Genomic DNA, 22,130 nt, shown 5'->3' on the forward strand with positions numbered 1-22,130 from the left:
GCCTTGAAATCCACGCTGTATCCACCAAAGAGGACGACCAATTCCATCACAAGTCTTTTCAGGTGATTATTATATTTATTTATTTATTTTACTTGTTGTTGTTTTAAAGTATTATCCACCAGTTCTTGATAATTCCCTCCGCATTCAACCCTCTTCTTTTCTGGGGATGCACAGCAATTAAAGGAAAATAACGTCTGACCAATGCCTGGTCCGTTTTGCGTTGTTTTTGCAATTTCCTAGACTGAGCCCTAACTACAGTACCTCAGTTTTCCAAAATCATTAATTTTGTAGCAAGCGGCATCTGTTAGCAATTTGATGCGCTCGAGGACCTTTGTTTTTTTTTGTCTTGCATTTTAGAATGAATCTCGCAATCGAGTTCATATTACGTTACTTTTCGGGTCGACATCTTGTTAATATAAATTCTTCAATGCAAATAGCCATTGGGCGTGAAAAGAGCAACTTGGCCAGGGATAATCGTTTAGCCCAACAAAATTAAAACAACCTTATCTTTGCATCGGCTCCTGATTTTGTTTTCCGCTTTGTTTTACTAGCTTTATCCAACGTATACCGTCTACGGTCGCTTGCCTAACGGTTGTTCATTGGGTGAAGTCCAATTCCCGGTATCCGTCCTATTCAGGGGACATATTCAAACCTTGTCCTCCACCAAATCGCAAGGAACTTTCAAAAATTGCACTCCAACATTTTTGTGACATTGAGCCGCTGGTGTTTCCACAACAACGATCAGAGATATTTACGTTACACTGTTGATATCTGGGTCTCAATGCTCCAATTCTCAGAAAGGCTGGTCTTACTGTAATCTCGTTTATTATTGTCGCTGATCCCACTCATCACTCGTGGATCGAGGCGGGCCGCAGATTTTTGAGTACCTTTGACCTTCCAGAAGGGTCGTTCCAAGGGACTCGTGGCAGTCGATAAAGCTATTGGAGATAAGTTCGGGAGGTAGGATTATTACGATCCACATCTTCGATTTTGATGATCACCAAACAGGTTCGTCCCGCTTTTGTGCAGTTCGACTGAATGGCTAGCTTCATCTCTTAATCGCCGAACTTGCTTTTCAACAGAAATGTTTTGAAAATAAGACTAGGGACTTTTTGGACTGTTGTTGATGACATCTAGCCATTTCTTCAACGAACGGTACACCACCTTGAAAGTCACTGAAGTGTACACAGCACTTCATGAGATGTTGTTCTTTCCAAATGTGAAGAATCTTCTGCATCCATTCCCTGTCGTCGTAGCTGAATACAATGAACGCGGCGTACTCGTAACCTAGTGACACAAACTCCAGAAGAAACAATGTGAGGAAAGTTAACTAATACGTCGAGGCCAAGGTTTTAATGGCAGTCCCTGCTGCAAGTCTCTATAACAGTAAAAACTCACGTGCCCTTGCCAATCTGTTTTACCTTGGTAACTGGTGCTAGCCAGAGCTGAAGCAATATCCTTCAATTAGTGGTGGTCTACTGCGCTTGCGAAGAATAAAAACTTCATACAACTTAAAATTATCCAAGGAGTTCCTTGCAAGTGAAGATTAAACAAAGTCCTGCCGCCGAGCTGCAAGAATTTGCGGTACCATTTTTGTGGCTTCGGTGTTAGAAAGGAAAATGGTGAGTAAAAAAAGAAAAAAGAAAATTACACGTTAGCTCGAAGAAATGGATTTTATGTGTCTCGAGGAAAGAACAACATCCCACTTGTTCGCTGCGCTAACTCGTGAGGTTATAGTTCTTGCCTCTCCGAACATAAAATTATCCTCTAGATGGCTTGTGCTTTAGCTTAGGCCTTGTGCTTATGCGTCCGTCGCTAGTTAAAACCAAGCTTAATGGTTTAATTTTAACGCTGAACATAAATTTCACGGGGCGGGTCTAAATTTGCCGGTCGCAGGTCGCGGGTTGCAGGTCATTGTTTTTCACTCAATACAGAACGTATCCTAAACAGTCTTTAAAGCTAACCTTAGGCCTAAAAACTTGTGTTTAAGCCTAATTAGGCCTAAGGTTAGCTTTTAAGAATGTTTAGGATACTCTCTTGTATTTGTGAAACAATGACCTGCAACCCGCGACCTGCGACCTGCTATCCTGCGACTTGCGACCTGCAAATTAGACCCCCCGTAAATTTCACAATTAAATTAACGGTAAGCTTAAGGAAAAGTTGTTGCTTCTTCATATCTTTATTTACAATTCCAAAAGAGTCTAATGAAGATACTTTACTACAAACACAAAACAAGAATTTTTTGCATAAAAAACAAGACAAGAAATTACAGCGTCACTGTTAAAAGAAACGCTAAGGCGATAAAAAGACGATGAAAAGGTGAAACATATTTTTAAAGTGACGTAGTTTTAGAATTGAGGTCATTTAGAGTGAAGTTAGCTTAGCATTATTTTAGACAATGTCCGGAACCCATGACCCGGAGCCTACAACTCTACTGTTTGCGTGTTACGGCGTTTTCCACAGACTCGTTTATTTTTAGATTGAATTCCCGCGAATGAGACTCCCACAGGAGCCCGATGACCATTACAAGAAATTAAGCTGACGTCATAGGGGTCACCGAACCGGAACTGCCTTTGTTTTTTGACCTGAATTCGCGGGAAGGTCTAGTCTAAAAATAAACCTACTTGTGAAACGCCGTTTCACAGACGCTTGTAAACGGAAGTTGCACGCTCCAGATGGCTCCTGGAATTGTATATAAACATATGCAGGCAACAATTTTTGCCTGAGCTTGGATGTCGAAAGGTCGAAAGGCCGTTCCTTTTTGACGTTTAAGTTTTAATGTGACATCTATTTTGAAAACGTTTGTTCACTTAGACATAAAATAACGATAATACTCAACCTTCATGGCTTCAGGCTTTGGTTTCTGTAAGATTCTGTAGACTGTGTAATACACAAAACTGAACCAATCACTGCTCCAATCGCTATTACCACATAGTGGATGATACCTAGAGATGGACAGGCGGTGTTGGTTCATCTCTCAGCCTCACCTTGAAGACCTAATTTTTTTAACGTCTGGCAACAAGGCTAAAAAGTTTCGATTGCAAATCAAAATAGCCAAAGGGGGGGGGGGGGGTCAAATAGCTGTCCGACTCACGACTAAAAAATCCACTTCGTAACCCGAAACCATGATAAGTGATAATTATGCGATTTGCACTTAAATGTTAGCCACCGCGATAGCCTTGAGCTTCTCATTTCCATCCTCTGTTTTTGCCTCGACACCTCGTCTTCTGTGATCAGATATATTATTGAAGAGAGCATCAAGTTGGAAGAAAGCTAAGGAGTAGGCACGAGAGTGACACCATCGACCAGCTATGAAAATGTCACAAGACCACTTGTGAACGTTTGATCTTATGAGTACGAGAGTTTCATGTCATCCAGCTCTACGGTTTAGAAGACAACTAGACCAGAAAGTGACCATCCTATGCTTGCTTCAAGTTTCTTAATTGGATCATGAACAACAACGGGAGGTTAGGTGTGACACACAAAACAGCGGTGATAAACATTGTATTCCAACGCATTTTTATAAAACTTGACGTTTCGTATGCTAGTCAACAGACATACACATACACATACGAAACGTCAAGTTTTATAAAAATGCGTTGGAATACAATGTTTATCAGCGCTGTTTGTGTTATTTTCTTAATCAAGCTACGATGGCCTAAGAACAAGAGTTTATACGATAGGTGTGACACGTTTGTGGCTTTAATGTACTAATCATGCGCAAGGGTGAGACGAATTGGCCAAGCTTTCCCAATTGATGAATAAATTTGATACGTTTACCTCCAATGGCAAAAGAAGAGTGTCCCGTATGTTGGGGCGTGATAATGACCGGAAGTTGTTGATCTATGAACATTGTTGGGTATATAAGGGCCTGTCCGGGAGTCGAACCCGGGACCTCTCGCACCCAAAGCGAGAATCATGCCACTAGACCAACAGGCCGTTGCAGAGAAAGCTGCCGTCACGCCCTCTGTGTTGCAAAATTACTAGAGCGGGAGTTGCAAAATGCACTTTCCTTCTGTCCGTCTGGGTCTGACCATCGGTACCCGTTAAAACGCGAATTGCCTCAACACAGCTACTTCAGTCACGTGGGTCATTAACAAATGAGACAATTCAGACATAGCACACCACTACGACCAGTGGAAGGGTTTCTTTCTTCGATTTGAAAACAGATGATCAATGGACTTTGGAGAATGCGGGACTGCAGGTAGTTGGGCTGGAATAAACAAGGTGTAGCAGACTTCAAATAAGAAACCTCGAGTTATGGTCGTTTGGCTTCAGGTATAGGTTCCTTAAAAATGCATTTTGTTTTCGGCAGGACTTGAACCTGCGACCTTCCGCGTGTGAGGCGGACGTGATAACCACTACACTACGAAAACAAGCTCGACTATATGAAAGGTAAAAGATTTGCGCATTGTTAAGGAGTATGAAATTAAAAAGGATCACTGTGCTCTCAATTAATCCAAACTTCACAAGTGTCCCTTGGCAGAAGATCATGTTCCCAGTGGCAAAACATAGTTGATACGACTGAATAATTCTTCTGTTGCTTGTTGCCAGAGATGTTGGCGAGTTGACGAAGACATCACTGCCGGGGTGCAAGAGCTGCTGCCGAGTTGACGAGGACATCACTGCCGAGTGCCAGAACTGGTATCGAGTTGGTCGACATAACCGCCAATGTCGCTACCCTGACGAGGGGGGCTACGGGTGTAATAACACAGGCCCAACTGTGACACACCCCGGCTAGTGGATGGAAGGAAGGCGCCTTACTGCCATTCTAGGGCGAGCCCATGCCAGACCCTAGCCGCTGCCCACTGCGCTTATTATTATTACTATTATATTATTGTTTTAATTAGTATTAGTATTATCTTGGTTTCGCACTTAGGATGTCCAATGGAACTTCAGTACTCCAGGAAAGCTTGGTAAACAGCAAGTGTCAAGTGTCCACACTTTCTGAAGCTTCGTCTATCTTTGTCTCTATACCAATATTCTTTACTCTCCTTTTAAATCCTATGGAACTGTTCCAAATGTTCCGATTACAATAGGAATTACCATTGTTTTCATTTTGCATAACTTCCTCAATTCTCTTGCGAGCATCCTGGTATGTTTTCTTGGAGGGCATTTTGTGATCATATTCATTCAGACTCTATTGTTTAGTATGGAGGCATCATAGTGGTTTACCATGTACGCGTTTACCCTATTAATGATAAGCTTTGAAAAGAAAAAATAGGAGAATCCCTTTTCTTTGCTTTGGAAGCCAAGCGTTTCACACCGCCCTGGCGGTTCTTCAGGTCACATATAACTGATCTGAGGACTAGCACTTTTGTTTGTTGTTTGATATTTTTATTAGGCGTCTGCAGGAAGTCCTTGGCGGTCGAGAGTAAACAATTGCATTATATATATGTTGCACGGCGTTTCCAGTTCAGAGGAGTTATTTTAGAGTGATTAAAGGAAAGGATTTTCCCTCCATAATTAATGGTAGCATTGTTACACTTGGGATTGGGGCGAAATTCAAAAGGTCATTCATGCGAGCTGAAACGTATAAATAAACTCGTTTAAAACTGAGTCTGAGTCTTTTTAGAAGTGACTTTGTGAATGTTGTACGCTTGCTCGTTGCTCTATGTTTCCCCCCCCCCCTGAGATCGAATGTATGATTCGAAAAAAGGATTGTTCAAACTCTACCCGTCTCAACTGCAAGGCAACGTGATTTATTTACTTACCGTAAACCATATAAAGCTCCCACCCGCTGCTATTGTACGGAAGGCTGTGCATCTAGGAGTACAGAAAGGAAACACACAGAAAAATCAATATTCAAATAAAATCAATTAATACTCAATATAACAATTAATTGATTTGATATTGGAAATCGATAAAAATTAATGCCTAAAAGTTGAGTGGGTATTATGATTTTTTATTCGATATCATTGATAACTATGGATTACTAGTGAGTTTATTGAGTATGAAAATTTTGTTTTATCGTTACTTTCAATAAAACGCGCCATGTCAGAAATTAACAAACCATTCACAAAACTTTATTGCTCACGTATGCATTTATATTATCACAAATTACATGTTTCAAATTTGTTAGCATTTTACTACAGTTTACCATTAAAGCGTCCTAAGTACTATACACGTATTACAGATTAGTTTATTGATTATCTATAAAAATCAATAATAATCAAGTAGCACATTAAGACTATTTGGTGAGGTGAGATGAGTATCGATTTTTGTTGATATGAAACCAATACAAGGATACTAAATCGCTTATTATTGATTACTATCCATCAAAATAGATTGCAATTAATAATTGATTTTTTCCCCCCCATATGGAAACTTCCTTTAAGATCGACGTGCGGACGTCGGCGACGAAAACATCACGTCAGATACTATAAAGTATTTGGGCGTATTGTTTTCCATTTCCGTTCACAGCGGCCAGCAGTGGACGAAGTATAACTAAATTAAAGTAAATCGTTTTTTGCCAAAAGTTGACGTGACGTCGAATAGCAAAACAGTTTTTTTCCCACTGTCTGAAGCTGAATTGATCAGATATTTAAATTTCAGTAGCCCTCGCCATATGCACGGAACGGGAAATCGGACAACCATTTAAAATGTGCCAGCGATTTGTGCCATGGCCATCTCCCAAGAACTGCGTACCAATAAATCGAAAGAGAGATACAATTTAAAAGCAAGTTGTCTCTTATACAAACCTAATTATTTAAAATTAAGGTGGCTTCAAAAAAGCGTAAAAGAACCCGTTGAGCTCTGCGGATGTCGGTGCCGATGCTCTCCCAACGGAGCTATAAAACCACACATGAATGAATGTGGTAGTTTTCTAAAGAAACTGTGGTGCTGCGTCCGGTGTGGGGGGAAGTAGTATAACAAAAATTTGGTTTTAGTCAACGGAGTTTGGATAATGTGAATGGCCACCGTACAGAGATTTCTGAAAAGCTGACGTTTTCGTAGCGTTAGCCCCTTTCGTCAGAGCGACGGCTAACGCTCGAAAAAGTCAGCTTTTAGAATCTCTGTACGCGTGGGCCAATTCACATTATCAAACTTCCGTTGCTAAAAACCAAATTTTTGTATAAAACACCACCAGTTGGAAAGCGGGTCATTTTGTTGGGTTCCATTGAGTTTTCCGTGAAAGAACTCGGTGAAGGCATTTAAAGTATCAGTTTGAAGGGTGGGGTTGTAGGTCTGAAATAGAGCAAGTGCACTATACACGCCGTGTAACTTGCCACTCTTTTCCCCTTGGAACACAGCCTGGGGATTTTAGGACAACAATTTTATTTTCCCAATATATGGACAAAAATAAGATCGATGGGATGCTGGCAAGCGGGCGAAAATGCTCGAACACATTACACCCCAATAAGGAGAAAACTCCAGCTCTGAACCAGAATTTAAACGCTTCAAGGTCAATGGGCTACTGCAGAGGTCAAAAGGTAAACATCATGTCTAAGTCACATTATTATGCTTCACAAATTACCTATGAAAAGGAAAAATAAAAAGAAATTTTAAAACCACCATGTACCTCTATAGCAATATCGTTATGTCATATTTATAGTTCAACGCAGTGAGATTTGCAACGAAAACATGTCTGGCCTCTGACAACAAAAAAAAGAGGAAATTTAAGGCGAACGTTAGACAAATAAAATTTTTGCAGGTTTTGCACAAAATTTTGTCGCTCGACAAATGGTTTCTTTGAGTTTTTGAAATGTTTTATAGCCAAGCAATGGTAAACCTAGAGTGAGCCAGGCATATGATATCAATTTTGTAAATCTACAGGCTTTACCCTCTGATCGTCCTTTTTTAAAGCAAAACTTCTTCTTGAGGGTCCTGAAGGGGTAAAATGGGAACTGGGATTGGTCTGTTTTAGCCCTGGGAAAATTTAATTGACTCACTGGGACTGGGATTTGCTCACTGGGAATTGGGAAAAAAAAAAATGAAATGGGAATCGGATAATTGTGTTTAAGCGTGTTCAGTCGACGATTAGATAATTCCCTTGGTTTGAAAAACACCAGAAAACGTTATTTAATATTTTTAAATATTAAAAACGTTTCTGGTGTTTTTGATGCCCATATTCTTGCCCTCGTCTTGCGGTCAATATGTTTGAGTAATCTCGTAGACTCTCGTAGTCAAATCTTCTCGCTCTTCGGAAGGAACGACAAGCAGCAGACTGTGCACAGCGGTTGCAACCAAATCAAAGTCTCTGAGCATGCGTATCCGCTTGTGTACAAGCAAACTGGCGGGAGGAGATGGCTCGTCGTGCAGAACTCGCACCGTTGTTGTGGAAATCAAGTATATTTTGGCTCAAATGTTGTTATTCACACCGAGAACTGTAAACTAGAATTACTGTTGGATTAAGCAATTACACAAACAGGGGTGATAAATATTGTATTCCAACGCATTTTTATAAAACTTGACGTTTCGTATGATAGTCAACACACTTTATAAAAGTGACCTTTTCAATTTTTGAAAAATATATATAATAGTAAATAGTGTGTTGACTAGCATACGAACGTCAAGTTTTATAAAAATGCGTTGGAATACAATGTTTATCACCGCTGTTTGTGTTATTTTCTTAATCATGCAAGCTACGATGGCCTAAGAACAAGAGTTTATACGATACTGTTGGATTGTTCAGTAACCCAGGTGGAGATAATATTCGTACAATGTGTGGTTTAGATGAATAGAGTAGACGCAGAGGATTTGCAGATTTTGCCGTGGAAGTGTTTTACATCGATTTCACTAAAGGAGGAATCTCAGCAAAAGCCCCTGTATGTTTAGAACTAAAGAAAAAATTGGAAATGTTCCAGAGGGCTTCGTGCACTTCATTGTCTGTCAAGGTGATTCAACGCCAAGTCATGTTTCAGAAAGGGCTCTGTAAGACCTGTAAAGATCGTGTTTAAACAGAGATTGCCAAGCGTGCCAGGAACGGAAGCCCCACGGTCATGTATCTCGTCAGGAAAGCAACTGCCACAGGGAAAAGATCGTAAATAAATCCACTGACTCTGAGAGTGACAAACAAGAAAATTTGCCAAAAACGCTTTTCAGGTTGAGAGAATTGCTGTTACAGACAAACGACACAAGGCTGTCGAAAGATGGAAACAAGAATTGAATGCCTACGAATGTGGGAAATCTCCGAAATTGGACGACTGTAAAAGGGACTGCCGCAGGTCATTTAGAATACTTCCGGCGAGTTCATAATTGTAATCCGCCGAAGGCCAATGAACAACCGAAGAAAATCAATGAGTATTTCGAGCCTACGGAGAAACGACAAAAATTTTTGGCAAGCGATGATGGTCCCGAACAAAGTTGCTTATTTCAAACAAGTGGTTCTCTTCTAGAGTATTTTGCTCATTACATGGTTAATAATACACAGTTCTGGATAGACAATGGATAGAGATCGACTCATTTTGCAGCCTTTGTTTACAATAGATATTTTTTTATATCCAAATCCTGACAATTTCTTCATAAAAGAAATAGACGTTTTTATAAATGTTACTTTAGGTTTTTTTTTTAAGATTGTTTTTTTTGGCCCTTATTAAAAAAAAAAGAATGGAAATCTAATTTTAAAAGTTGTGTTGATGTTGTTTTAAGGCTTAACCTTCAAAGAAAATAAAAGTTTAAATTACCACCTTAATATATCCGTGAATCTTTCGGGACATCGTTCGGGGTTGTTTTCGAAAGAGGTATCCAGTCTCAATTTCAAAAAATGTCGCGATGTAAAAACAAAAGAGCTGGTTATGTAGAACAGTGGGATTTTCCTGCATAATGCCAGTGGGAATGGGATTTTGAAGCTGGGAAATGGGATTCGGAAAGAAATTGGGCTGAGAAATGGGATTGGCACCCCCTCTTCAGGACCCACCTCTTTTGCTCAAAAAAACGAAGGTCACGCGATTGTGACTACTCCTTTTTCATTGCTGATGAGGCACGGAGGCTGACCGTTTCGGAATGTTGATGTTATCTTGAATGATTTGGAACGTTCTAAATACTTATCCACTTACTTTTGGTAATATGTAACAGTCCATGTCGACGCCGCTGTCATTAGTATCCACTTTCAGTCGAAAGACAATGTTTTTCCAGGTACCTATCGAATCTAAAATTTTATACGCAGAATTGTTACTGAAATAATTTTTTTGTGTCCTTCTGATTGAAAGGGTGGACTGAGGGGGGGGGGGGGGGGGGTTGCTGGTAGTTCTGTAGCGATAACCTCTTAGTGCTTGATATCACTGATAATGAAGTTGTTGAAACTACACTGATAAGGAAAACAAATTGAGCTTTCGACTCAGCTAGTCTTCATCATAATGAATTTGATGTTTGTTTGTCTTTTAGATGTACTACTTTAAAAAGGTCTCTGCGGTCCCTGTTGAAGGGACCTCAGCAGGGTGACATGGACTTGGAACTCCAATTGAAAGGGTGGTCTTTTCCCTCCGTAATGTACCTTAAACTCGCAAAATGACTGGAGGTAAATGGCCGTTTTTTGGATTATTTTCTCGTAAACAAAACCAATTCAGTTCGGCAATAGGACTGAACTACTTTTCTGTGAATGTCGGTGCCATTGTGCACGCCTCGCACACACCGCGAACAACTTGATCTTATTTGGCAGTCTCAGTGTTAGAGTAGCTTTCGTTAACATATTTACTGGTGTGTTTTTGGAATGTGATGGCTATTTTTCCAAATATCTTTGTTGTTACGCGCCAGGAATAGCGACTCACATAAAAACAGTATTACTGAGCAAGTGTCCACACGAGCAATTTTTGCGTGACATCATTTCATCTGAATTTTTACTTCCTGGTGTTGATTACTGCCGAACTTTTATGCGACAAAGAAAGACTGGCTAATCTATTCAGCAAATACATTTGATTTGCCTCGTGTGATTGCTACAAAGATTAAAAAAAACTGTCTCTTTCTTTTTTTCTTCAGATTTTGAAAATGTGTTTGTTTTTAACACCTCAGAGGCAAAACTTTTGAGCTTTGGTTTTTATCCAAAGGCTGTTTACTTTGAGTGTTCAAAACTGACCGATCGGACTTCAGAAGGTTTGATCCAGGGAAAAGTGACGTCATTTACTCACTAGCCTTGAACTTTCAGCGTGTAATTGCAGCTTATTATATATGCAAAACACGCGTTTAAAAGTCTTCCATGGACCATATTAACCTAGAAAATGATTATCACCCTCAATCCAGCTAACTATATAATTTATACAAACTCGAGCTCAAAATTCTGAAAGCCCGAAACTCCCATGCTGCATATCAATTCAGCCGCGTACACACGCATTGCATTCTTAAAACTCTGACGTCATTTTCTCCTCGATCCAGCTCCCTGAATAAATGGCGGACCATTAAATAGGAAAATTCCAGTCAAAATAAGCACGTATCTCTTTGAAATCAGGGCTTAAACCTTGGGTCACTTAGTGTTTCGTTAATATAGCTTTGAAATCCAAAGAAAAATAGAATTGATTTTTTGGTCATAGTAGCACTTTAACTGAATTCTGTAAAAGGCCAGTCAAGCTTGACTGGTTCAGGTCTCTTTGTTTTAATGTCCCAGTGGGTGAATAATAATGAGCTTGCCCTCCAGCATGGCGGATTTTGTACCATGTGATCGTTTGTTGCAAAAGGCCTATTGTTTCTTGCAAGCATCAAGTTTCAATCTAGTTTAAATAGCGTTTGTAGAACTAAATCACTTACCATTCATGGGTGGCCACGTTACATTGAGAAACCAGTCGTCGGAGTTTTCATATTGGAAAATGGCTGCTTTAATACTTGTACGTGTCGGATGCCATTCCATGGACGGTTCTGGTACAGGGCACACTGCAAGACAACCACAAATACGCTTGAAAAAGTTATTATTTCAACTTGAAAAGACTGAGCTCTTTGTTCCACATCTCCATCACCATGTTAACGGTGAAGGCAGAAACGAAAGAACCCAATGCTGTGCTAAAGATCCATTGATAGTGCACGTGGTCAGGTACCTTTGTAAACGAGTTGGGTAGTGTTGAGATCGGCACAAAGACAACAGATTTATCCTTTGTTTCAGGGCATCGTTTCCTCAGAGTTTTTTCTTCTGCAGCTGCTTTAATGCCAATGTAGAATGGAATTTTGGAGAAGAGGCACAACTTCGAACGATACCAGTGTCAATGTTTTGACAGTGTGTAATGAGAATTCCAAAAGAAAACTGGTGGGAAATGGATCCACATAAAGGTCTCTGTTCAAACAAAATTCTGCTGCAATTCTGCTGCATGCAGGTGGAACTTTGAAAAAGTTTAATTTTACAGCTAACATGATGGCGAAAAGACTTCAAAAAGACTTCAATTAAGTGAATAAATATAATTCTCTTAATCAGTTTATCAACTTTATTTTATAAGGTGCTGATTTTTACTCTGTATATTCCATCTCGACCCCAGAGCTCTTCTCTTATATTTGCGCATCTAATGACTGAGGCAGAGAAGAGCTCTGGGGAACCCTGGTGAAACAAGGTGTCTTCTCGTTGGTTTTCGTGAAGAACAATGAAAAGCGTCTTTGATTGGTGCATTCATGTTAGCACGAGGAGTGAGCAGGAAACGTGAGATTCAAATGGCCAATTTTTGGATATTACAACCCTACGCCGCATGTGCTCCTACATAGATTTTCCCGGAGCCTCAGATCAACCGCATAAGATCCGAGGCTCTGGTGACGAGAATGTCTGTATATTCTCAAGAGTTAATTCACCTTCTTTCTGATGATTTGTGCGCCAGTGCTAGCAAAAGCATAGCGTTTATAGTTTTAGAAGGGGTGGCGTAGTTGTGAGAGCACTTTTTCGTTGTCTTAAAAATATTTTGGGATTATTCCACCTAGTCAACGTTGCATAATATGGGCGAACTACCCTATGATTCGGTTAGAACCAACGGATTTAAACATAAAGAGTAAACGATTCCATTGCACCCTTTGTCGTCGAAACATCAATACATGGTTCAGTACTACAAGTTGTCTCTTTGGAGAGTACTGCAAAAAATTGTTTTAAAATATGCGTGCTGCTCGAACTACACGGTTATTTTCCTTATCCAAAATAATTGTTCTGTCGCTTTTCAGTTGCTGTAGTCGTTGCCATCCTCCCGGATGTTACTCTTCCTTCCGATATTTCATTCACCTCAAATGAAAGAAACTCGCAAACTTACCAGGGGCCCGTTGAATTGAGTTAATTTGGCGACGTTTCCTGGCTTTTACATTCCAGATGCGATGAGCTGCCAAAATTAAATGAAACAATAACAATCATTTTGAGTTTAAGGAGACTAAAAATCCCATTATAAATGTTAAAAAGATATATTATTATATTATATATTATATTATATTAATAATACTAATTATAATAGGACAAAAAAAATAAAAGATAATAATAATAACAATAATAATAATAATAATAATAATAATAATAATAATAATAATAATAACAACAACATATTACGGTGTTAAATTAAATATTAATAATATTATAAAGGGTAAAAAAATATGACTTTTTATTGAAAGGAAAAACTGCAACGAAGACTGCAATAGAGAAAAACCTCCACTCCGCGGAGATGAGATGTTTACGAACAAGGCCAGCCCTCCTGCGACGTCAAATCCGGGAATCGATTCCGAGTTAAAGTGGTGGAAGGCGGATTCTCTCTCCGCTACTTTGATCATAATTGTATAAGAGGTATTTTTGAGTTAATGATGCCGATTATCGCTTGTGAAGATCAGAGAAGCTACAAAAATGTCTCAGGATGGATGTTAATATTTAGAAAATAGTGTACTGACAGACCATAACCACTTCTTTTTTCATCCCGAAACCCCTGGCACCATAGGTAGCGTCGGGTCTCCAAAATCTCTGTCACTCTATCGGCGTTATATTGAGTCATGCGGCCAAAATAGTGCCCTGTTGGCGTGTTGTCATCGTTTCCCGAAGAATAATGTTTGATCCTAACAAGACTACGTTAGGAGACTAATAATGAGTGTATTTCTTGGTTTAGGGAATCAAACCTGCCTAGGCCCATTTTGACGTCATGCTTAATTAAAAGTTCTGTTGTAGAATTTTAAGGCGCCATCCTCACGTATCCGAATATTTTTGAAGAACGGAGCGCGTTTTGAAAACCTTCCTTTTCGGCGCCCTGAAAACGCCGTATTCGCGTGGACGTGAGGCAACTGAACGGAGAAAAAAGTCTCCGTTTTCGAAAATATCAGGATACGTGTGGAAGGGGGTTCAAAACGTTTGTATACATATTACTCAGTTTTTACTCAAGATAGCAAACCTTATCACTTCCTTGTTCGATAACTATAAATTTTAAATGACACCTTTGTGAAGGCGCAAAAGATATAGTCGGTCTGTAAAAAAAACTTGTTGAAGATTTATGAACAAATATTCTATCAATTTCAAAATACGCACGTTTTCTTCTAAGGAGGCATTTACGATTGCATGAAGTGAACACGTCATGATTTATCTGCAAAATAAAACCAAAGCATTTTCAGTTTTTTTGTATTCGGAGGATTCATTTTGTATCATGTTTCATTGGTAATCTATATCCATAATTAACATTTTATATATGTAGTTCTAGTTCACCGTCATTTAACAATTATTCACTGATACTGAGGTACTAAAAAGTATCATTTTATTACATACCGTACAGGATGAACAACAAACGAACGGAAAAAGTTAGTTTTTCTTCCCAAGTCGAAAATTTAAGGTTACGCTAACCGGAATTTCACTTACTCGGAATATCATTTTTTTCTGATCACTTCGACTTTGATAAAAAAAAACTAATATTGATTAAAAACAATCAGAACGCACAAAAACAATGTCTTAGCTGGTGTCGTATGTATACTACCAATCATTATAACGTTAGATATATGCCCAACTAAATAACTTGAAAAGTTAATTTTTACTTCATAAATAGATAAATGCTATTAAATAGTTCTGATGAGTGAATGCATTCTTTCAATATCTGTGTAAATTACAGCTTCCTCTCTCTCTGTGGATTAATTATGACAAAACAATTAATTAAAAATAACATTTCCAGCTCATGATAGATCATGAGCTGCGGGGAAATACAGTGACGGAACAGCTAAAAATCTCGGTTTCTTTCGGACTGTTGTACTGAGTGCAAATTTAGTCAGTTGCTTAGGTGTAAGGTAAAAAAAGGAATTTGGCTAGACTCAAATTTTATTTTGCTCCACTATGACTGGTCATTAAAATGCTTGTATGCCCCGTTGAACATGGGAAAAACAAGTAAGTTTGTGCCGAGAAAAAAAAAAACAAGCTAGGAAAGAAAAATTAAAAAGAAACGGCTTTGGTAAGTTTCCCTATCATACAGCCTTAGTTTCTTCGACTGTTGTATTGTGCAAGTCTATAGTTTTTTTATGCGTTTGTTTGCAATTGGGCTTTTCACAGTAACATTTCTAACCCTCTTTATAATTCCATTTGCTCCAATAACTTTATGCTTGTAAGCCTCATTGATCATGGAAAGAAAACAAGAATTCTTTTGCAAAGAAACAAAAAACTGAACGCCTTTAGTAATAACGTTTCCCGAATATAGCATTAAAATGAACATCGAGATAAATTATCTTGGTTTTGAATTAACTTATATGCAGTTTCGTACTTGCATTTTTGTGGCCTTGAGCCAAACGATTTGGCAAACAGACCGCGACTGAAAGCAAAATTAAGGTTGGAACATTCTTGGAAATCCAGTAAGAATTGAGACACATATTATTGAACTGAATGCGAAGTACTTTTACTACTAGCGTAACTACTAACGATTTCGTTCCAATCACTATGGTAGCTTGAAAAAGCGTGTAGCCAAATTAAGGGAGCACGCAGCGCTAAAGTTCGGAGTGGCTAGGATAGCTGAAGATGTTTGGCTCGCGCTCCGCTAAAACAATCTTCCAGCCGTTTTCTCCGAGATCGGCGCTAAAAATGAGAAAACGATTTTTTTTTTGACGAAAACAATCGTCGGCTTTAATGAATAGACCCTTAGAGGCAATCCAAATAGGGTTCCGTTGTCAACTTCTTCAAATTCTTCTGGTTAACCTATTAATGAGGCATAGACATTGAACTTTCGTTTCCTATCATTACAAAAACAATGTTTTTTTTTTCTTTCCAACAGGAAAGTTTCATGCCTTTATTGCTTTTTCAGATGGCCGTGCCTATCGAAACGTTCAAGAATGAAGATTTTGCTTTAACCTTGGCGGAAGAAGGGATTATTAGCATCCGGCAGAGCGTGAACATTCCTCCCATTTGATCGGTTGCGTATATTTTTTTCCTGGCTGATTTTAAATTACAAGAATTGGACTCTGTTAGATCAGTTACAAGTTCTCTGAAAATAAGAGATTTAGAAATGCTAGAGCCGTTAACCGCGGTACTGATATGCAGGTTACTGCTTAGCCGGAAGCAGTAGTCCAACAACTCATGTTCCATATTTTACTCGTCAAAATTCTGCCGTTCGATAAGTCTTAGAGAGGGTTATTATCGGCCGTTTGTAATAATTGAAATGATAAGTAATAAACTGCAGTATACGTAGTTACGGAAGCCAACAGTCAATTATATTGGCTTGAAACCTCGATTCCGGCCAGTTTCCGAGCTATTGAAATTTAGAAACTAAGGTTTTAGGGACCATTGGCTTGTTCTACAATAAGAGGCGTGCTTTGAATGTTAATCTGATGGAGGGGCTTTCTAAAATACAAACAAAGCGTTTTGCCTCAGGGCTTCGTCTAGAAAGATCGGCATAAGGCATCGAAATCTTAGAAAGAGAATTTAATCTCCTTAAAAATCAAAATGGAAAATTGAATTGGTCCAATCTGAAACATTTAAAAGTATTTTTCTCATGTGGAACTGAATTGCTGTTCGCACTCATGCAAATGTTAATATTGAAACAGATGTTTCATCATAATAAATCAGTAAATGGAATTAGTTGATCATGAATAAAAGAAAAATTTTTAACATTCTGATACTGCAAGGCAAAGCGATCTTCGTTCCCACCAATTTTGCGGACTATTTTGTCAACGATTTTTCATATTTGTTTTACCCGCGGAAAGGTACTTTTTCAAGTGCAAACTAGAAACGTAATCATCAAGTCTGGCTGAACAAAAATTGCAAGTTTGTTAGTAAACACGTTACATGAGCAATACGGTATCCTTTTACATTTGTCTGGGCATTTTACTTCACTTTACTTTACTTTACTACGTGATCGATTCGAAAAACTATGCATTCCTTCCATGCCATTCTTAACCTTTTTAAATCTGTCAACGCAAGCCTGGATCTTTAGGCTTTTGGTAAAGTAGTCGCACATACGCTCGTCAATTCCAATTTTTGCTGCCAAATGACATACATGTACAATATTCAAGAAGGCCACCACCGGCAATTTACCTGTGATTCTCTTTGCAGGCCTTCTCCTTGAGCTAGTCGACATTCGCCAAGACAATGCTCATGTTGTGTTAAAAGCCTGTCTGCCTTTGCTTCAATCCACGCCACAAAGATTATAACACAACATAATGTCCCCAAAACGGTCTTCTTCGTTTTTGCAGGCATTTTTCACTAAAATGGTTCGCGCACGACAAGCGTGTCGTGTCTTGTATCCATGTTTTGTGATTTGACCCTGATGAGAGCAATTTGCAGAAATACGTCGTCTTAAGTGTCGAAAATGCAGACTCGAATATTTTTAATGAACCGAAAAACAAGCATAATAAGCATAAGCATTGTTAATGCTCGACTGGATGAATGCTATTCCCACGTATTGGTTTGTAAATTACAGGGACCTTGATCTCCCGCGGTAGGAGGAGGTGGGGGTGTAGAGGGTGATCGGTATGCCCCCATTGTCTTATCATTTGGAGGCGAGTTAAAAATTCCATAGTTTAGCTGTTACTTGTGATGAATTACTGCTTTTCTTTTACCATCACAGGCTGCAGACGCGATTGTTACTATGAACATGAAGTACGTTTTTAGTATAGACACGAAGTTCAACATAGATACGTCATTGAGGGACCGCGCATACCCAACTATAGCCGGGAGAACGTGATTCGCGTTATTGTAATCACTTCGCGGCTATTCTAAGCTTTTTAACTTGACAATAATGGTGTGGCAGTCCCTAAAGAATGAAACCGATATGGGTCACGTTTAAATTTGGGGGGGGGGGGGGGGGGGAAGGGGAATGAAAATTTATTCTCAAGTGCTGACGTTCTTCATATAAAACTTTAAATTTGGTTATTGCACGTTGTTGTTTTGCTGACGACTGCAAAGAAATGGACAAAAATGAAAAATGCACGTGCATAGCGTGCAAAGCTATTGCTTTTGCTCACTAAATATGCAAATTTGTGACGTTCTCGTTTCCGTCTCTGTCGTTGTTGCTGAAGCTCCCTTGTGTTGAAGAGTGGGGCAAACGCCTTCATCTTCATTCAACATTCGCGAAAACAAAAGAAAAGTTGAATGGTTGTTGAAGCAAAGTTTAAACGCTTTTAAATTCATGCAACATCGACTCAACTTTGATTCAACATGTTTCAACACGGTTGAAAGTTCAACAAAATCAACCGGGTATTGAAACAGATGTTGAGGCCGTTCTTTTGCCCGGGCGTTAAGGCCTGGCCAAACGCTCGTAACATTTCAACGCAATGCTGCAAGATGTTGCGACATGTGTTGAACGGGCTGGCCAAACGTACGCAACATTTTCGACATTTTCAACGCAACATGTCGATGTTTTTGTGCCCCAAGCCACTGGCGCGCAACAAGTGGACCTAACACGCATGCCCTAGTGCAACAATGTTGCGTGAACGTGGCGAAACGAGTACAACATCATGCAACATCCAAAATGTTGCACGAAAAACTTGACCATTTTCAAATTTGATATAACATCATCCAACATGTTGCAACATATCGCAACAGGGTTTGCCAAACGTATGCAACAGGTTGTGCCCAACAACGTTGCAAGATGTTGTGTTGAAATGTTGCGAGGGTTTGGCCAGGCCTTTAAGGAGGCTCGAACCAGTTTCATCGCTTCCAAATGATGCTCTCATTAGAAGGATCGGCACCACAACGTTGTATTATGTATTGGCAATATTGTGGTACCAAATGAAACACGAATTATTGCTGAACAAGATTCAGTCACTATTGTGACGTAATATGTCAATGTGGCAACGGGGAAGCTTATATCTCAAAAACTAACAGGGTAACCCCCATTTTTTATTTCTGAAAAGTTATCACAAGGGCATAATGAAACTCTCTGCGAAGTTTTAAAAATTTCTGGCCAGCGGATTTAGAGCCACCTTAATTTTGTGACTTTTTTAAGGTAGATCTGAATCGTCAGGACAGAATTTATTTAAACCTTGCTGAAAGTTTTACCATGGCCTTCTAATCGCTTTTCAGCAATTAAAAAGGGGAGTCACCGAGTTCGTTTTTGAGATATGAGCAACTAAATCCAAAATATAGGGTGTTTTGCTGGGCTTTCCCGTTGCCAAGGTAACTTATTACATCGCAATAATGATCACATCTTGTTTGAAAATAATCGGTGTTTCATATGGTACCATAACATTGCTGTTATGTCACACAGTGTTGTAGCGTTGTTCGATCTAAACAGAGAGTCTTCTAAGTGTTGAAACCCTTTCGAGCCTCCTTAATACAAACCTACAATGTAGTATTGGAGTAAAATAGACTTCTGGTCATGAGTTCCTGTCTTTATTAACAGGTTACCGGTTTTACTTGTGAGCAGAAAGGAATGTTTTAGTGGTGAAAAAGCCCTAGCTACCCCAAATTGGTGTCCTTATATATGAGCGTTGATTTTTTAGTTTTACGCGCAACTCCAGTTTATTTGAGGTCCCCTCCGGTCTAAGCAGGATTGGGGATATGGCCGTGTCAGCTTGTATTCGAAAACCATTTGCGGTTTATATGGATGCTCATTTTTTTCATTTTAGCCAGGCAGCAGCTTGAAATCCACGCTGTATCCACCAAAGAGGACGACAATTCCATCACAAGTCTTTTCAGGTGATTATTTATTTATTTATTTATTTTATTGTTGTTGTTTTAAAGTATTTCCAAGTCTTGATAATTCTCCGCATTCAACTCTTCTTTTCTGGGGATGCACAGCAATTAAAGGAAAATACGTCGGACCAATGCTGTCCGTTTTGCGTTGTTTTTGCAATTTCCTAGACTGAGCCTAACTACAGTAACTCAGTTTCCAAAATCATTAATTTTGTAGCAAGCGTCATCTGTTAGCAATTTGATGCGCTCGAGGACCTTTGTTTTTTTGTCTTGCATTTTAGAATGATCTCGCAATCGAGTTCATATTACGTTACTTTTCGGGTCGACATCTTGTTAAATATAAATTCTTCAATGCAAATAGCCATTGGGCGTGAAAAGAGCAACTTGGCCAGGGGAAATCGTTAGCACACAAATTAAAACAACCTTATCTTTGCATCGGCTCCTGATTTTGTTTTCCGCTTTGTTTTACTAGCTTTATCCAACGTATACCGTCTACGGTCGCTTGCCTAACGGTTGTTCATTGTGAAGTCCAATTCCAAGGTATCCGTCATATTCAGGGGACATATGCAAACCTTGTCCTCACCAAATCGCAAGGAACTTTCAAAAATGCACTCCAACATTTTGTGACATTGAGCCGCTTGTGTTTCCAACAACAACGATCAGAGATATTTACGTTACACTGTTGATATCTGGGTCTCAATGCTCCAATTTCTCAGAAAGGCTGGTCTTACTGTAATCTCGTTATTATTGTCGCTGATCCACTCACTCGTGGATCGAGGTCGGCCGAAGAGTTTGAGTACCTTTGACTTCCAGAAGGGTCGTTCCAAGGGACTCGTGCAGTCGATAAAGCTATTGGAGATAAGTTCTGGAGGTAGATTATTACGATCCACATCATCGATTTTGATGATCACCAAACAGTCGTCCCGCTTTTGTGCCATTCGATGAATGGCTAGCTTCATCTCGTAATCGCCGAACTTGCTTTTCAAGAAATGTTTTGAAAATAAGACTAGGACTTTTTGACTGTTGTTGATACATCTAGCCATTTCTTCAACGAACGGTACACCACCTTGAAAGTCTCTGAAGTGTACACAGCACTTCATGAGATGTTGTTCTTCCAAAAGGTGAAGAATCTTCTGCATCCATTCCCTGTCGTCGTAGCTGAATACAATGAACGCGGCGTACTCGTAACCTAGTGACACAAAATCAGAAGAAACAATGTGAGGAAAGTTAACTAATACGTCGAGGCAAAGTTTAATGGCAGTCTGCTGCAAGTCTCGAAACAGAAAAACTCACGTGCCCTTGCCAATCTGTTTTACTTGGTAACTGGTGCTAGCCAGAGCTGAAGCAATATCCTTCAATTAGTGTGTCTACTGCGCTTGCGAAGAATAAAACTTCATACAACTTAAAATTATCCAAGGAGTTCCTTGCAAGTGAAGATTAAACAAATTCCTGCCGCCGAGCTGCAAGAATTTGCGGTAAAGTTTGTGCTCGGTGTTAGAAAGGAAAATGGTGAGTAAAAAAAGAAAAAAGAAAATTACACGTTAGCTCGAAGAAATGGATTTTATGTTCTCGAGGAAAGAACAACATCCCACTTGTTCGCTGCGCTAACTCGTGAGATTATAGTTCTTGCCTCTCGAACATAAAATTATCCTCTATATGCTTGTGCTTATGCTTATGCTTGTGCTTATGCTTCCGTCGCTAGTTAAAACCAAGCTTAATGGTTTAATTTTAACGCTGAACATAAATTTCACGGCGGGTCTAATTTGCAGGTCGCAGGTCGCGGGTTGCAGGTCATTGTTTCACCAATACAGAACGTATCCTAAACATTCTTTAAAGCTAACCTTAGGCCTAAAAACTTGTGTTTAAGCCTAATTAGGCCTAAGGTTAGCTTTTAAGAATGTTTAGGATACTCTCTGTATTGGTGAAACAATGACCTGCAACCCGCGACCTGCGACCTGCGACCTGCGACCTGCGACCTGCAAATTAGACCCGCCGTAAATTTCACAATTAAAATTAACGTTAAGCTTAGGAAAAGTTGTTGCTTCATATCTTTATTTACAATTCCAAAAGAGGCTAATGAGATACTTACTAAAAACACAAAACAAGAATTTTTGCATAAAAAACAAGACAAGAAAATTACAGCGTCACTGTTAAAAGAAACGCTAAG

General features: G+C 39.3%; 2 protein-coding genes and 2 non-coding genes across 5 annotated transcripts in view; all 4 read right to left on the reverse strand.

Moving 5' to 3' along the window:
* Positions 1-3,867: 3,867 nt before the first annotated feature.
* Trnap-ugg (transfer RNA proline (anticodon UGG)) lies at positions 3,868-3,939 on the reverse strand. Its single transcript has one exon. It is a non-coding gene; the product is annotated as a tRNA-Pro (tRNA).
* A 364-nt stretch (positions 3,940-4,303) lies between these two features.
* Positions 4,304-4,376, reverse strand: Trnav-cac (transfer RNA valine (anticodon CAC)). Its single transcript has one exon. It is a non-coding gene; the product is annotated as a tRNA-Val (tRNA).
* Positions 4,377-9,950: 5,574 nt separating this feature from the next.
* On the reverse strand, positions 9,951-17,726 carry LOC137970518 (uncharacterized). Of its 2 annotated transcripts, XM_068817039.1 has the most exons (5): positions 17,363-17,718; positions 14,390-14,444; positions 13,146-13,211; positions 11,680-11,802; positions 9,951-10,090 (listed from the first exon to the last, which is right to left on the reverse strand). In XM_068817039.1, the coding sequence occupies exons 1-5, from the start codon at positions 17,522-17,524 to the stop codon at positions 9,987-9,989; spliced, it is 510 nt and encodes a 169-aa protein (XP_068673140.1). In that variant the 5' UTR covers positions 17,525-17,718; the 3' UTR covers positions 9,951-9,986. The 2 variants fall into 2 exon arrangements, with proteins under 2 accessions (XP_068673140.1, XP_068673141.1); XM_068817040.1 differs by lacking the exon at positions 13,146-13,211 and having other exon boundaries at positions 17,363-17,726.
* A 1,919-nt stretch (positions 17,727-19,645) lies between these two features.
* Positions 19,646-22,130, reverse strand: part of LOC137970866 (uncharacterized) — a 13,539-nt gene continuing 11,054 nt past the window's right edge. Inside the window, exon 10 of the mRNA XM_068817487.1 lies at positions 19,646-21,152. Coding sequence (XP_068673588.1) covers positions 20,638-21,152 — 515 coding nt within the window. The 3' untranslated portion in view covers positions 19,646-20,637. The remainder of the gene's footprint in view (positions 21,153-22,130) is intronic.

Source organism: Montipora foliosa, chromosome 9 (genome assembly GCF_036669935.1).
Source record: "Montipora foliosa isolate CH-2021 chromosome 9, ASM3666993v2, whole genome shotgun sequence".
In the NCBI taxonomy this organism is placed as follows: domain Eukaryota; kingdom Metazoa; phylum Cnidaria; class Anthozoa; order Scleractinia; family Acroporidae; genus Montipora; species Montipora foliosa.